Source organism: Polistes dominula, unplaced genomic scaffold (assembly GCF_049000335.1).
Source record: "Polistes dominula isolate Pdom_NZ unplaced genomic scaffold, Pdom_raw_medaka contig_84, whole genome shotgun sequence".
In the NCBI taxonomy this organism is placed as follows: Eukaryota; Metazoa; Arthropoda; class Insecta; order Hymenoptera; family Vespidae; genus Polistes; species Polistes dominula.
In genome coordinates, this window is record NW_028300944.1 from 1261849 (window position 1) to 1276721 (window position 14873).

The following is a 14873-nucleotide window of genomic DNA, read 5'->3' on the forward strand; positions in this document are numbered from 1 at the left end:
TTTAAGTTTAATTATAATAAGACGAAGTTCATTTTTGTTTATGAATTTTGTATCTCGACAATAAATGACTATTGAAAAGTACACAATACAAATTTTTGTAGGAAATTAACTGCTCTATAAAAATAGTTTTTTATTTTTTGGCGATTAAGTTAAGCGCTTAAAAAATATTCATCATCAGATTTTCAGCATCCAATTTAGTAGAAGAAAAATAATTGATTTTTTTGACCCACTCTAATATATATAGGATATGAAATCCTTAAGTAAATTTTGTAGATGGTGTAAACGCTTCAAGAAAGGTAATTTTATCTTAGAATTTACTACATCAAGACGGAGATATATTAGAGAAGAGAGGATTAAAGAATTAGTGCGTTTGAGACTTGAAGACCCTTATATGACTCAAGCAGAGATGGCAGCAAAAGTGGGAATATGTCCAGACACAGTTTCCAAATACGAAAGAAGTCATGAATATCAAAACGAGTTAAAAAAACTACAGCAGGACCAAAGTTCTATACCTCCTGGTAATATATAAAATTTTAACAAAATACAATATACATATATATTTTTTCTTCTATTTATTTTTCGGGAAAAATTGTAAAATTAGGAAAATTAAATTTATTTTATATATATAAATTAGGGTGGGTCCAGAATATCAATTATTTTTTTTTTTTTACAAGAAACACTGAAAAATTGGTTGCTAGACACCTTAAAAAATTTCTCACCAGATATGAGCACTTAATTTTAATAGGAAGATCCTCCGCATCGCAGATTTTTATTTTTTCTCAGTCCAATAGATTAAAATTCATACCTCATCATTAATTACCTGTACAGAAAAATGTTTTGAAAAAATCTTGTAGGAAATTTAATGATCTAAAAAGAAGGGATCTTATAATTTTTCCGTAAATCTCACAATTTGAATTATATTGAAGATTTAAGTTTAATTATAATAAGACGAAGTTCATTTTTGTTTATGAATTTTGTATCTCGACAATAAATGACTATTGAAAAGTACACAATACAAATTTTTGTAGGAAATTAACTGCTCTATAAAAATAGTTTTTTATTTTTTGGCGATTAAGTTAAGCGATTAAAAAATATTCATCATCTGATTTTCAGCATCCAATTTAGTAGAAGAAAAATAATTAATTTTTTTGACCCACTCTAATATATATAGGATATGAAATCCTTAAGTAAATTTTGTGGATAATATAAACGCTACAAGTCGGTTTATTTTAACTTAGAAGGAACTACATCAAGACGGAAATATATTAGAGAAAAGAGGATTAAAGAATTAGTGCGTTTGAGCCTTGAAGACCCGTTTATTACTCAAAGAAAGATGGCAGCAAAAGTGGGAATAAGTCAAGAAACAGTTTCACTTTACCAAAGAAGTCAGGATTATCAAAACGAGTTAAAAAAACTACAGCAGGACCAAAGTTCTATATCTCCTGGTAATACATAAAATTTTAATAAAAAACAATATATATATATATATATGTAGATTTCTGTAGATGGCATTAGAGACAAGTAGACGTCGAATACATATATATAAGACAGCTTGGAATATTCTTTCACATTTTGTGAAGATAACTTTGTAGTATCAGTTGTTAACTTGTGTTTACATCGTATAGTAACTTCAAATTAGAAATGTCAGTTTATAAGCTAACAGTGCGTCATTTGCGGGAGGTATTACTTTACTATTTTAATAGTAATGCTTACGCTCATGAGGCTCACCAAATGCTCGTACACGCTTATGGCGAGGATATTATATCTCTAAGTACATGTAAAAAAAACTTTGCGTTATTCAGGAACGGTGATTTTAACTTAAACAGACCTGCTTATAAACGACTAAGCTCTATACCTCTTGGTAATCTATATCAATTATATATCATTTTTATATATACATAAGTTATTATGTTCTTAAGTACATGTGTGTGTTGTATAAACGCTTCAAGAGATGTGATTTCTACTTAGAAAGACTTACTTCAAGCGCACTAAAAAGAAAACGGACAGTTGAAGAATTAGTGCGTTTAAGACTTAAAAACCCGAGTATGACTGAAGCAGAGATAGCAGCAAAATTAGGAGTGAGTGTAAGAACAGTTTACAATTACCAAAGCAGTCAGGAATATCAAAATGAAATTGAAAAACTACAGCAGGACCAAAGTTCTATACCTCTTGGTAATCTATATCAATTATATATCATTTTTATATATACATAAGATATTATATTCTTAAGTACATGTGTGAGTTGTATAAACGCTTCAAGAGATGTGAATTCTACTTAGAAAGACTTACTTCAAGCGCACTAAAAAGAAAACGGACAGTTGAAGAATTAGTGCGTTTGAGACTTGAAGACCCGGGTATGACTCAAGCAGAGATGGCAACAAGAGTTGGAACAAGTAAAGGGACAGTTTGCCGATTCCAAAAAAGTCAGGAATATCAAAACGAGTTAAAAAAACTACAGCTGGACCAAAATTCTATACCTCCTGGTAATATATAAAATTTTAATAAAATACAATATACATATATATTTTTTCTTCTATTTATTTTTCGGAAAAAATTGTAAAATTAAGAAAATTAAATGTATTTTATATATATATATATAAATTAGGGTGGGTCCAGAATATCAATTATTTTTTTTTTTTTTTACAAGAAACACTGAAAAATTTGTTGCTAGACACCTTAAAAAATTTCTCACCAGATATGAGCACTTAATTTTAATAGGAAGATCCTCCGCACCGCAGATTATTATTTTTTTCTCAGTCCAATAGATTAAAATTCATACCTCATCATTAATTAATTGTACAGAAAAATGTTTTGTAAAAATCTTGTTGAATTTTAATGCTCTACCAAAAAGGTATCTTATAATTTTTCCGTAAATCTTATTATTTGAATGATATTAAAGATTTCAGTTTAATGATAATAAGACAAATTTCATTTTTTTTAAAGAATTTTTTTACTCGACAATAAATGACAATTAAAAAGTACACAATAAGAATTTTTGTAGGAAATTAACTGCTCTATAAAAATGGTATATTATTTTTTGGAGATTAAGTTAGGCGCTTAAAAAATATTCATCATCCGATTTTAAGCAACAAATTTTTTAGTATGACTTGTAGAAAAAAAATATTGATTTTTTTGACCCACTCTAATATATATAGGATATAAAATCCTTAAGTAAATTTTGTGGATAATATAAACGCTACAAGTCGGTTTATTTTAACTTAGAAAGAACTACTTTAAAAAGACAACGTAGAGAATTGGAAGAGGAAGAATCACTAAACAGTCTGAATGAAATCCCGCCTACTACTCAAGACGAGATAACAAATATATATGGAATGAGCATATCTGAAACTGAAGAGGTCATAAACAATATGGAAAGACAAAGCAAATTAAAAGAAAAAGGGCTGGAGCCAAGTTCTATGTCTAAAAGTAATATAATATATTAAGTATTACTGTAATATAATGAATATATATATATATATATATTTTAAGGTTTCTTCTTTTTTTTTTTAAATTCTAAAAATAAAAAGATGAAATGTAAAGATTGGAATAATGATATTTAGTTTATATATATATATATATATATATATATATATATATATATATATACATAGAATAGATATTATATCTTTAAGAACATTTGGTGTGTGGTATAAACGCTTCAAGAAAGATAATTCCAATTTAGAAAGACGTATTTCAAGAACACCAAGTACGCAATTGGAAGATGAAGAATTAGTGCATTTTATGGATGAATTCCCAAAGGTAACTGAAGACGAGATGGTAACAGAAGTGGGAATGAGCATATCTGAAGTTGTAAGCATGGCAAACTATTCGGAATAGAAGACAAATAAAAAGAAAAAGGGGAGAAGCAACGTTCTTTACCTAAAAGTAATATATATATATATATATATATATATATATATATATATATGTTTATAATTTTTTCTTTTATATATTATTGTGGAAAAATTGTAAAATTTAAGAAATTAAGCTTAACGATTAGAAAAATAACATTTACATTATATATATTTACATATTTATATAATGTAAATGTTTTTTTTTTTAAACTTTAGAAAAACGGTCAGTTTAAAATGAGAAAAATTTATATAAAAGATTTATTTGTTTTTTGTTTTAAACATTTTTTGAATCTTTTAAGATCTTTGTCAAAACATATCTATGATTTATTTCTTACTGTATATAATATTATATAAGCCGTTACTAGGTATTATAAATAATACTGATTTACGAACATTCGTTTCAAAGAATTCATTTTATATTTTAAGTACTAGATACATGTGATATAATATACCAAATTTCTTTTTTTTATCATTTATCTGAAATAATATATATTCATATAGAGTAAAACATTCTTTAGAGAGTAATAAGATTGATATTAATTTATTCGTTAAATGAATAAATTATTTTAAAATCGATTTACTGTATATATGAGTTTGAAAATATTATACATCAATTATTGTTTATAAACAATGAAATATAAAATACCTCTGTGACTCATTGTGTATATAAATATTTATCTTATTCTTTTTTCTTTTGCTATTTTGAATGTAGGTCTCACTGAACAGCGTTAAAGGACTATTTCTGTTTGGTACTCGGGGACAGGATAATATCGACAATACGTGATATATAACAAATCCGTTTTGAAAATAAAAGAACAATCCATATATAACGTATTATATGGGGCTTCTTATAGATGAACAAATACTATATTGACTAAAGCACAGAAATGTTGCTGTAAAACTTACCGAAATCTTAGACGATGCAATGTTTTCCTGCCGATAAAAGAAATTGACCGATGTTACCTTGAGCGTCACTGGATAAACTGGATTGTATAACCGTACACCCCTTTTACCCGTTTTTGATTAATATTTTTTAAAATATATGAGTTGCCAACGCTATGTTTTTTTCGACGTTTTGTGAAGTCCCCTATATATTACATAAATATAGTAGTAATATATATTATGTATAGACATAGAGGAAACTTTTTTTTAAAAAGTGGAGTATGTTCATTTTAAAAAAGAAAAGGATATCACGTAATTTATGTATAATTTAATGTAAAATTTTTATAGATTACTAGTTAATATTTAATTAATATATAATAATAAAATAAATATAAATAAAAAATTTCAATATTATTTTTATTACTATTATTAACTGGCATTAGAAACTCGAAAGTTTATTACCCTAAATACCAAATCCCGCAATTGTTCCCGTCTCTGAGCGCGATCCTTCTATTCATGATCTTCGTATCCTATTTTTTTCAGGACCCTTCTAAAATTATCGTACTATCTACGTCTCGGTCAACTAGCGGACTTTTCCCGTTTGCTATACCGACCAATATTTTGTGCACCGTTCGAACCTCCCCCATGCGCGCCACGTAACCAGCCCTTCTAAATCGGCGTGATTATACAACGTTAATAATGTCCGGTTTTTTGTACAATCGATGTACTTCAACTCTATGAAGTTTTCTCCTTTCGCTTTATAAAAGGGGCATATGTTTTGTACAATCTAAAATTGGTCGGTAAAAAAAAAATGAGTAGTTTTTGATATGCAAACGTTTAATTTTCTCGAAACAAGAGAAACTAGACTTAAAACACTTTCAAAATAAATGGTGGATATAAAGCTTTTTGTAGATGGCATTACCGACAAGTAAATTTTGAATACATACATATAAGACAGCTTGGCATACTCTTAACCATTTCGTGAAGATAACTTGGTAGTATTAGTAGTTGACTTGTATTTACATCGTATAGTTATTTCAAATTAGAAATGTCAGTTTATAAGCCCACAATGCGTCATTTGCGAGAAGTGTTACTTTATTATTTTAATAGTAACGAATCCGCTTCTGAAGCTCATCGAATGCTAGTACACGCTTATGGCAACGATATTATATCCTATGGAACATGTTGGAATAGGTATAAAAGCTTCGAGAAAGGTGATTTCGTCATTAACAAACCTACTACAAGAATCCTAGAAAAAGAATCGACACTTAAAGAATTAGTGCGTTTAAGACTTGAAGACCCGGGTATTAGTCAAAGAGAGATGGCAGCAAAAGCTGGAATAAGCCAAATGACAGTTTGCAGATACCAAAAAAGTCAGGAATATCAAAACGAATTAAAAGAAAAAGGACTGGATCCAAGTTCTTTTCCTAACAGTAATATATATGTATTAAATATTAATATAATCTAATATATATATATATATTTTATTTGTTTTTATTTTTTTGTTTAAATTGTAAAATTCAAGAAATAAGAATTACCGATTGAAAAAATGATATATAATATATATATATATATATATATATATATATATATATATATATGCATATACATAGGATATTATATCCTTAAGTAAATGTTGTGTGTGGTATAAATGCTTTAAGAAAGGTGATTTTATCTTAGAATTTACTACATCAAGACAGAGATATAATAGAGAAGAGATGATTAAAGAATTAGTGCGTTTGAGACTTGAAGACCTGGGTATGACTCAAGCAGAGATGGCAGCAAAAATGGGAATAGACCAAACTACAGTTTCCCGATACCAAAGAAGTCAGGAATATCATAACGAATTAAAAGAAAAAGGACTGGATCCAAGTTCTATACTACAAAGTAATTACCTAAAAATATATACATATATATATGTATATATATATATATATATATATATATATATATATATATACATATGCATGTACATAGGATATTATATCCGAAAGTAAATGTTGTGTATGGCATAAACGCTTCAAGAAATGTAATTTCAACTTAGATAGAGAAACTTCAAGGGCACTAAATAGAAAACGGAAAATTAAAGAATTAGTGCGTTTGAAACTTGAACACCCGGGTATGACTCATGCAGAGATGGCAGCAAAAATGGGAATAGACCAAACTACAGTTTCACTTTACCAAAGAAGTCATGATTATCAAAACGAATTAAAAGAACTACAGCAGGACCAAAGATCTATTTCTAATGGTAATATATATGTATTGAATATTAATATAATCTAATATATACATATATATATTTATATTTACTTTCTTTATTCTTCAATTTTTATTTTAAATTGTAAAATTCAAAAAATGAAAATTAAAATATATATAAATGTATATGGAGTATATTAAATCCTTAGAAACATGTTGTGAGTAGAATAAAAGCTTTAAGAAAGGTAATTTTAAATTTAGAAATACCTACTACAATACGTCAACATGGAGAATTAGAAGATGAAAATTTGGTGCGCTTGATTCCTGAAAATCCTTGTATGAGTGAAGACGAGTTAGCCAAAAAACTGGAAGAGAGCCAACCTACAGCTTCAAAGGGCGTAAGCAGTCTGAACATACCAATCGAATTAAAAGAAAAAGTACAGGAACAAAGTTGTATTCCTAACGGTAATATATATGTATTAAATATTAACTAATCAAATATATATATATATATATATATATATTTATTTATTTATTTATTGTCTTTTATCTTCAATTGTTTTTTTTCAATTGTAAAATTCAAGAAATGAAATTTAATTTATATATGAAGATGTATATATATATGTATATAGGGTATTAAATCCTTAAGTACATGTTGTCTCTGTTATAAACGCTTCAAGAGAGGTTATTTTAACTTAGAAATACCAACTTCACGAAGACCATTTAGAATATGGAAATATGAAGAATTAGTGCGTTTGATCCAAGAAATCCCTCCTATAACTCAAAGGGAGTTGGCAATACAATTTGGAATAAGCCATACTACAGTTCCATCTGTTGTAAACAGTCAGGAAACAGAAAACATATTAGAAGGAAAACTGCAGGATCAAAGCTCTACACCTAATAGTAATATAAATATATTAAACATTAATAGAATCTAGTATATATATTTTTTCTTTATCTTTTATCTTCTTTTTTTAAAAATATTGTTAAATCTAAGAAATGAAATTTAAGTTATTTATTTAGGATATTATATGTTTAAGTAATTTTGTGTTTGGTAAAAACGCTTCAAAAGATGTAATTTTACTTAGAATTAGAACGACCTACTTCGAGAACACTATGTAGAGAATGGGAAGATGAAGAATTAGTGTGTTTGATCCATGAGAATCCTGGTATGTCGCATGGGGACATCGCAAAAAAATTGGGAGTTAGCAGACGTACAGTTTCAAAGCGTGTTAGCACTCAGGGAATACAAAGCTTATTAAAAGATAAAAGACGTAAGCAAAGTTCTTTAACTAATATATATAAAATAGTAACATATATAATATAATAGAAAGCTTATATGTAATATAATACAATATTTATATATATTTTCTTTTTTTCTATTTTTTTTTTTGAAATAATTTTGTAACTTTAGAAATGACATTTAACGAGTGAAAAATTATATATATATATATATATATACAGGAATTTTTTATCCTTAAGTACATGTTGTGTGTTGTATAAACGTATTAAGAAGAGTGATTTAATTTCAGAAAGACCTACTACAAGAAGATCACGTAGAGAATGGGAAGATGGAGAATTAGTGCGTTTGCTCTATGAAAACCCGAATATACCTCACAGGGAGTTGGCAATACAATTGGGAATAAGCCAAACTACACTTCCAACTCGCATAAACAGTCCAGAAATACAAAACAAATTAAAAGAAAGAATGCAGCAGGAAAGTTCTATACCTAAAAGTAATATATATATTAAATGTTAATATTATATAATCCATATATGTATGTATATAATGAAAATGTTATTTTCTTATTGACAGCTTTGGAACATCAGTCAGTATAAAATGGAAGGAATTTAAAGAAAAGTTTAATTTTTTTGTTTGTTTTAAACCTATTTTGACACTTTTATTAGAAATGTCAAAGTTTTTTTATGATTTGTTTTCTTTAGTATATAATATCATAGAAACCGTTACTATACAGTACAAATAATATTGATTTACAAATATTCGCGTTTCACAGAATTCATTTTATATTTCAAGTACTAGATACATATGATATAATATTCCTAATTTCCTTTTTTATATCATTGATCCGAAATAATATATTTATATAGAATAAAATATTATTTCGAAAGTAGTAAAATTCATATCAATTTATTCATTAAAGGAATAAATAATTCTTAAAATGATTAACCGTTTATATAACTTTGAAAACATTGTGTATCAATTATTGTTTATAAACAATGATACATAAAATAACTCTGTGACTCACTGTTTATATAAATACTTTTTTTTCTTTTGTTATTTTGAATATAGGTTTCACTTAACAGCGTTAAAGGACTATTTATGTTTCATACTAGGGGACAGGATAATATCGACCATACGTGATATATACCAAATCCGTTTTGAAAATAAACGAACAATCCATATATAACGTATAATAATTAGGCTTCTTATAGATAAACGAATACTATATTGACTAAAGCACAGAGATGTAGCTGTAACACTTACCGAAACCATAGACGATGCAATGTTTTCCTGCTGATAAAAGAAATCGACCGATGCTACCATGAGCGTCCCTAGATAAACTGGATTGTATGACCCTGCACCCCTTTCACCTTTTTTGATTATTATTTTTTGAGATATATGTGCAGCTGAAGTTTGGGGAAAACTCAAAAGATTATATGATTTATTTCTTTTATGTGTGGTATCAAGAGTTTTCTGTATTTTATCTATCTAATGAACACATTAACCGTTTCCGTATCGTTAAAGTATCATTAAAGAAGATTAACTTACGGTAGAAATATTTTTACGTCAACTGATAATAAAATAATACCTTGATACTTGACAGGCTTTCTGAAAATGTAACTGCAACTTTAAATGAGTCTCCAATATAGAAATGCTTATCGTATTATCTTTGGACAAACATAATATTATCATATTTATTGTAAATTTATTTTTAAAATTCTAATTATAATATTTAAGTATTTTTTGATTGTTTAATTACCAAACTTTATTTAAAATTATATCTGAAATATAAATGATGTTAAACATTACTGTTGTTCTATTAAAAGTTTTGTTTTTAACCCTAATTAATCAGCAAATTACCTAAAGATAATTTGCAACCCAAATGATTTCTTCACTTATATTTTGTTAAAACAAACATAAAAATATTTTTTTTTTATTATATTTTTGATGTAGCTTCATTCTAAAAACAATTGATTCGTTTCATTCAGAAGCACGCAGCAATGTCCTTTAACAAGCAAATATTTCTACCTTTTCTCAAGAGGTTGTGAAAAGAAAAATCTATCGTGTCAAGTTTGCGTAGATGATTTCACATGGATGTTTTCGAGAGTGATTCTCTAGTCCTGTAAATCCCTCGAACTTACCTTGACATCTTACTTTTGTAAGAAAAGGACATCAACTATGTTGATGCTTGAGGATAGAATAGAAAAAGTATAAATAGACAGGGAAATCGGTTTAATCTATTGGAATCCTGGCGCCTCTTGAAATTCCCTCTGCCATTCATTTTCTATTTCATACAGTTTTTTCTTTTTGTTTTTTACCACAAAAGTTTACATAAACATAATTACCGTTTGTGAATCACATTTTTCATCAGATTATTCTATTGCTTCATTCACAATGGAAAATATGCGACAATAGATTTGTTTTATCTATGATTTAAAGTCTATTCGAAATCAGATTGTTTTACGTTAAATCCATCGATAGAGCATAGTCGTGATACACGGCTTATTTTCTTTCTTCAAACCGATACACGGGCCCTTTTACGCTTGCCTATCATTTATTATCAATCCGAATGGGAAAAACTTAAAAGTAGCCTTTCATTCTACCACAAAAATTTTTTCTTCGCGTCGTTTTCTTGCTACTAAATTATATCATTACTTTTACTTTAATGATAAAAATATTATCTTTTATAATATTTTTATACTTCGAAAAATTTTTATCTTTTACTAGTTAAAAAAGTTTATTATACTTATTTTGTGTTAACAAAGAGTAGTCAAGATTTTAAACCTACCTGAATCTTACGCGATGCTGTGTTTTCCTGCTGAAAACGGAAATCGACCGCTCCTGATGCTGCGTTAAGCGTTACTGGATGAACTGGATCGTATGACCCTGCACCCCATTTACCCGTTTTTGATTAATATTTTTTAAAATATGCGAGCGGCAGGTGCTGTGTTCTTTCGAACGTTTTGTGAACTCCCCTATATATTATATAAATATAGTAGTAATTTATATTATGTATACACATATAGAAACTGTTTTTTTAGAAAGTGGTGTAAGTTCATTTAAAAAGAAAAAGAGATATCACGTAATTTATATTTAATTTAATGTAAACTTTTTATAAATTACTAGATAATATTTAACTTCATTATTATTATTGGTATAATTAACTGGCATTAGAAACTCGAAAGTTTATTGCCCTAAATACCAAATCCCGCAATTGTTCCCGTCCCTGAGCGCAATCCTTTCATTCGCGGTCTTCGTATCCTATTTTTTTCAGTTCTTTTCTAATATTAACCTACTATCTACGTCTCGGTCTAACTAGTGGTCTTTTCCTATTTGGTATACCGCCCAATATTTTGTACGCCGTTTGATCCTCCCTCATGCGCACCATGTGATCAGACCATCTAAATCAGCGTGAATTTACGACGTTGAAAATGTCCGGTTTTTTGTACAATCGATGTACTTCAACTCTATGAAGTTTTCTCCTTTCGCTTTATAAAAAGGGCATATGTTTTGTACAATATAAATGTGGTCAGTAAAGAATAATGAGTAGTCTTTGATATGCAAATCTTTAATTTTCTCGAAACAAGAGAAACTAAACTTAAAACACTTTCAAAATAAACGGTCGATATAATTCTTTTCTGTAGATGGCATTAGCGACAAGTAGACGTCGAATACATATATATGAGACAGCTTGGAATACTCTTAACCATTTCGTGAAGATAACTTGGTAGTATCAGTAATTGACATGTGTTTACATCTTATAGCTGTTTCAAATTAGAAATGTCAAATTATATGCCGAGTACTCGTCATGTGCGGGAGGTGTTACTTTATTACTTTAATAGTAACGAATCCGCTTCTGAGGCTCACCGAATGCTCGTACACTCTTATGGCGACGATATTATATCCTATGGAACATGTCGGAATTGGTATAAAAACTTCGAGAAAGGTGATTTCAATATTGACAAACCTACTTCAAGAAACCTAAATAAAGAACAGATAATTAAAGAATTAGTGCGTTTGAGACTTGAAGACCAACATATGACCCAAACAATGATGGCAGCAAAAGTTGGAAAAAGTCAATATACAGTTTCAATCTATGTAAACAGTCAGGAATTTCAAAACGAGTTAAAAAAACTACAGAAGGATCAAAGTTCTATACCTCCTGGTAATATATAAAATTTTAACAAAATACAATATATATATATTTTGTCTTCTATTTATTTTTAGAAAAAAATTGTAAAATTAAGAAAATTAAATTTATTTTATATATATAAATTAGGGTGGGTCCAGAATATTGATTATTTTTTTTTTTTTACAAGAAACACTGAAAAATTGGTTGCTAGACACCTTAAAAAATTTCACACTAGATATGAGCTCTTAGTTTTAATTTGAAGATCCTCCGCATCGCAGTTTTTTGTTTTTTTTTTCAGTCCAATAGAATAAAATTCATACCTTATTATTTATTTATTATACAGAACAATGTTTCGATGGAATCTTGTAGGAAATTAAATGATCTAAAAAGAAGGGATCTTATAATTTTGCCGTAAATCTCACCATTTGAATGATATTAAAGATTTAAGTTTAATTATAATAAGACAAAGTTCATTTTTGTTTATGAATTTTGTATCTCGACAATAAATGACTATTAAAAAGTACACAATACAAATTTTTGAAGGAATTTAACTGCTCTATAAAAATAGTTTATTATTTTTTGGCGATTAAGTTAAGCGCTTAAAAAATATTCATCATCCGATTTTCAGCAACAAATTTTTTAGTATGACTTGTAGAAAAAAAATAATTGATTTTTTTGACCCACTCTAATATATATAGGATATGAAATCCTTAAGTAAATTTTGTGGATAATATAAACGCTACAAGTCGGTTTATTTTAACTTAGAAAGAACTACATCAAGACGGAGATATATTAGAGAAGAGATGATTAAAGAATTAGTGCGATTGAGACTTGAAGACCCTCATATGACTCAAAAAATGATGGCAGCAAAAGTGGGAATAAGTCAAAACACAGTTTCCATATACGAAAGCAGTCAGGAATATCAAAACGAGTTCAAAAAACTACGGCTGGACCAAAGTTCTATACCTCCTGGTAATATATATATATATATATATAAAATTTTAATAAAATACAATATATATATATTTTGTATTCTATTTATTTTTCGGAAAAAATTGTAAAATTAAGAAAATTAAATTTACTTTATATATATAAATTAGGGTGGGTCCAAAATATCAATTATTTTTTTTTTTTTTACAAGAAACACTGAAAAATTGGTTGCTAGACACCTTAAAAAATTTCACACTAGATATGAGCTCTTAGTTTTAATTTAAAGATCCTCCGCATCGCAGTTTTTTGTTTTTTTTTCAATCCAATAGATTTAAATTTATACCTCATTATTTATTTATTATACAGAACAATGTTCTGATGGAATCTTGTAGGAAATTTAATGATCTAGAAAGAAGGGATCTTATAATTTTTCTGTAAATCTCACCATTTAAATGATATTGAAGATTTAAGTTTAATTATAATAAGACAAAGTTCATTTTTGTTTATGAATTTTGTATCTCGACAATAAATGACTATTAAAAAGTACACAATACAAATTTTTGAAGAAAATTAACTGCTCTATAAAAATGGTTTATTATTTTTTGGCGATTAAGTTAAGCGCTTAAAAAATATTCATCATCCGATTTTCAGCAACAAATTTTTTAGTATGACTTGTAGAAAAAAATAATTGATTATTTGACCCACTCTAATATATATAGGATATGAAATCCTTAAGTAAATTTTGTGGATAATATAAACGCTACAAGTCGGTTTATTTTAACTTAGAAGGAAATTCATCAAGACGGAAATATATTAGAGAAAAGAGGATTAAAGAATTAGTGCGTTTGAGACTTGAAGACCCCGGTATGACTCAAGCAGAGATGGCAGCAAAAGTGGGAATAAGTCAAAACACAGTTTCCTTATACGAAAGAAGTCAGAATTATCAAAACGAGTTAAAAAAACTGCAGCAGGACCAAAGTTCTATACCTCCTGGTAATATATATATATATAAAATTTTAATAAAATACAATATATATATATTTTGTCTTCTATTTATTTTTCGGAAAAAATTGTAAAATTAAGAAAATTAAATTTACTTTATATATATAAATTAGGGTAGGTCCAAAATATTGATTATTTTTTTTTTTTTTACAAGAAGCACTGAAAAATTGGTTGCTAGACCCCATAAAAAATTTCTCACCAGATATGAGCTCTTAATTTTAATAGGAAGATCCTCCGCATCGCAGTTTTTTATTTTTTTCTTAGTCCAATAGAATAATATTCATACCTCATTAATTATTCATTATACAGAACAATGTTTTGATGGAATCTTGTAGGAAATTTAATGATCTAAAAAGAAGGGATCTTATAATTTTTCCGTAAATCTCACTATTTGAATGATATTGCAGATTTAAGTTTAGTTATAATAAGACAAAGTTCATTTTTGTTTATGAATTTTATAACTCGACAATAAATGACTAATAAAAAGTGCACAATACAAATTTTTGTAGGAAATTAACTGCTCTATAAAAATAGTTTTTTATTTTTTGGTGATAAAGTTAAGCGATTCAAAAATATTCATCATCTGATTTTTAGCCTCCAATTTAGTAGAAAAAAAATTATTGATTTTTTTGAC

At 27.5% G+C, this 14873-nt stretch overlaps 1 protein-coding gene across 1 annotated transcript; it reads left to right on the forward strand.

Moving 5' to 3' along the window:
- The first annotated feature begins 2356 nt into the window (after positions 1–2356).
- Positions 2357–3837, forward strand: LOC149032778 (uncharacterized). Its single transcript, XM_089171673.1, has 3 exons — positions 2357–2483; positions 3223–3426; positions 3683–3837. Exons 1-3 carry the CDS (start codon positions 2357–2359, stop codon positions 3835–3837), a joined length of 486 nt encoding a protein of 161 aa, XP_089027799.1.
- The last annotated feature ends 11036 nt before the right edge of the window (positions 3838–14873 follow it).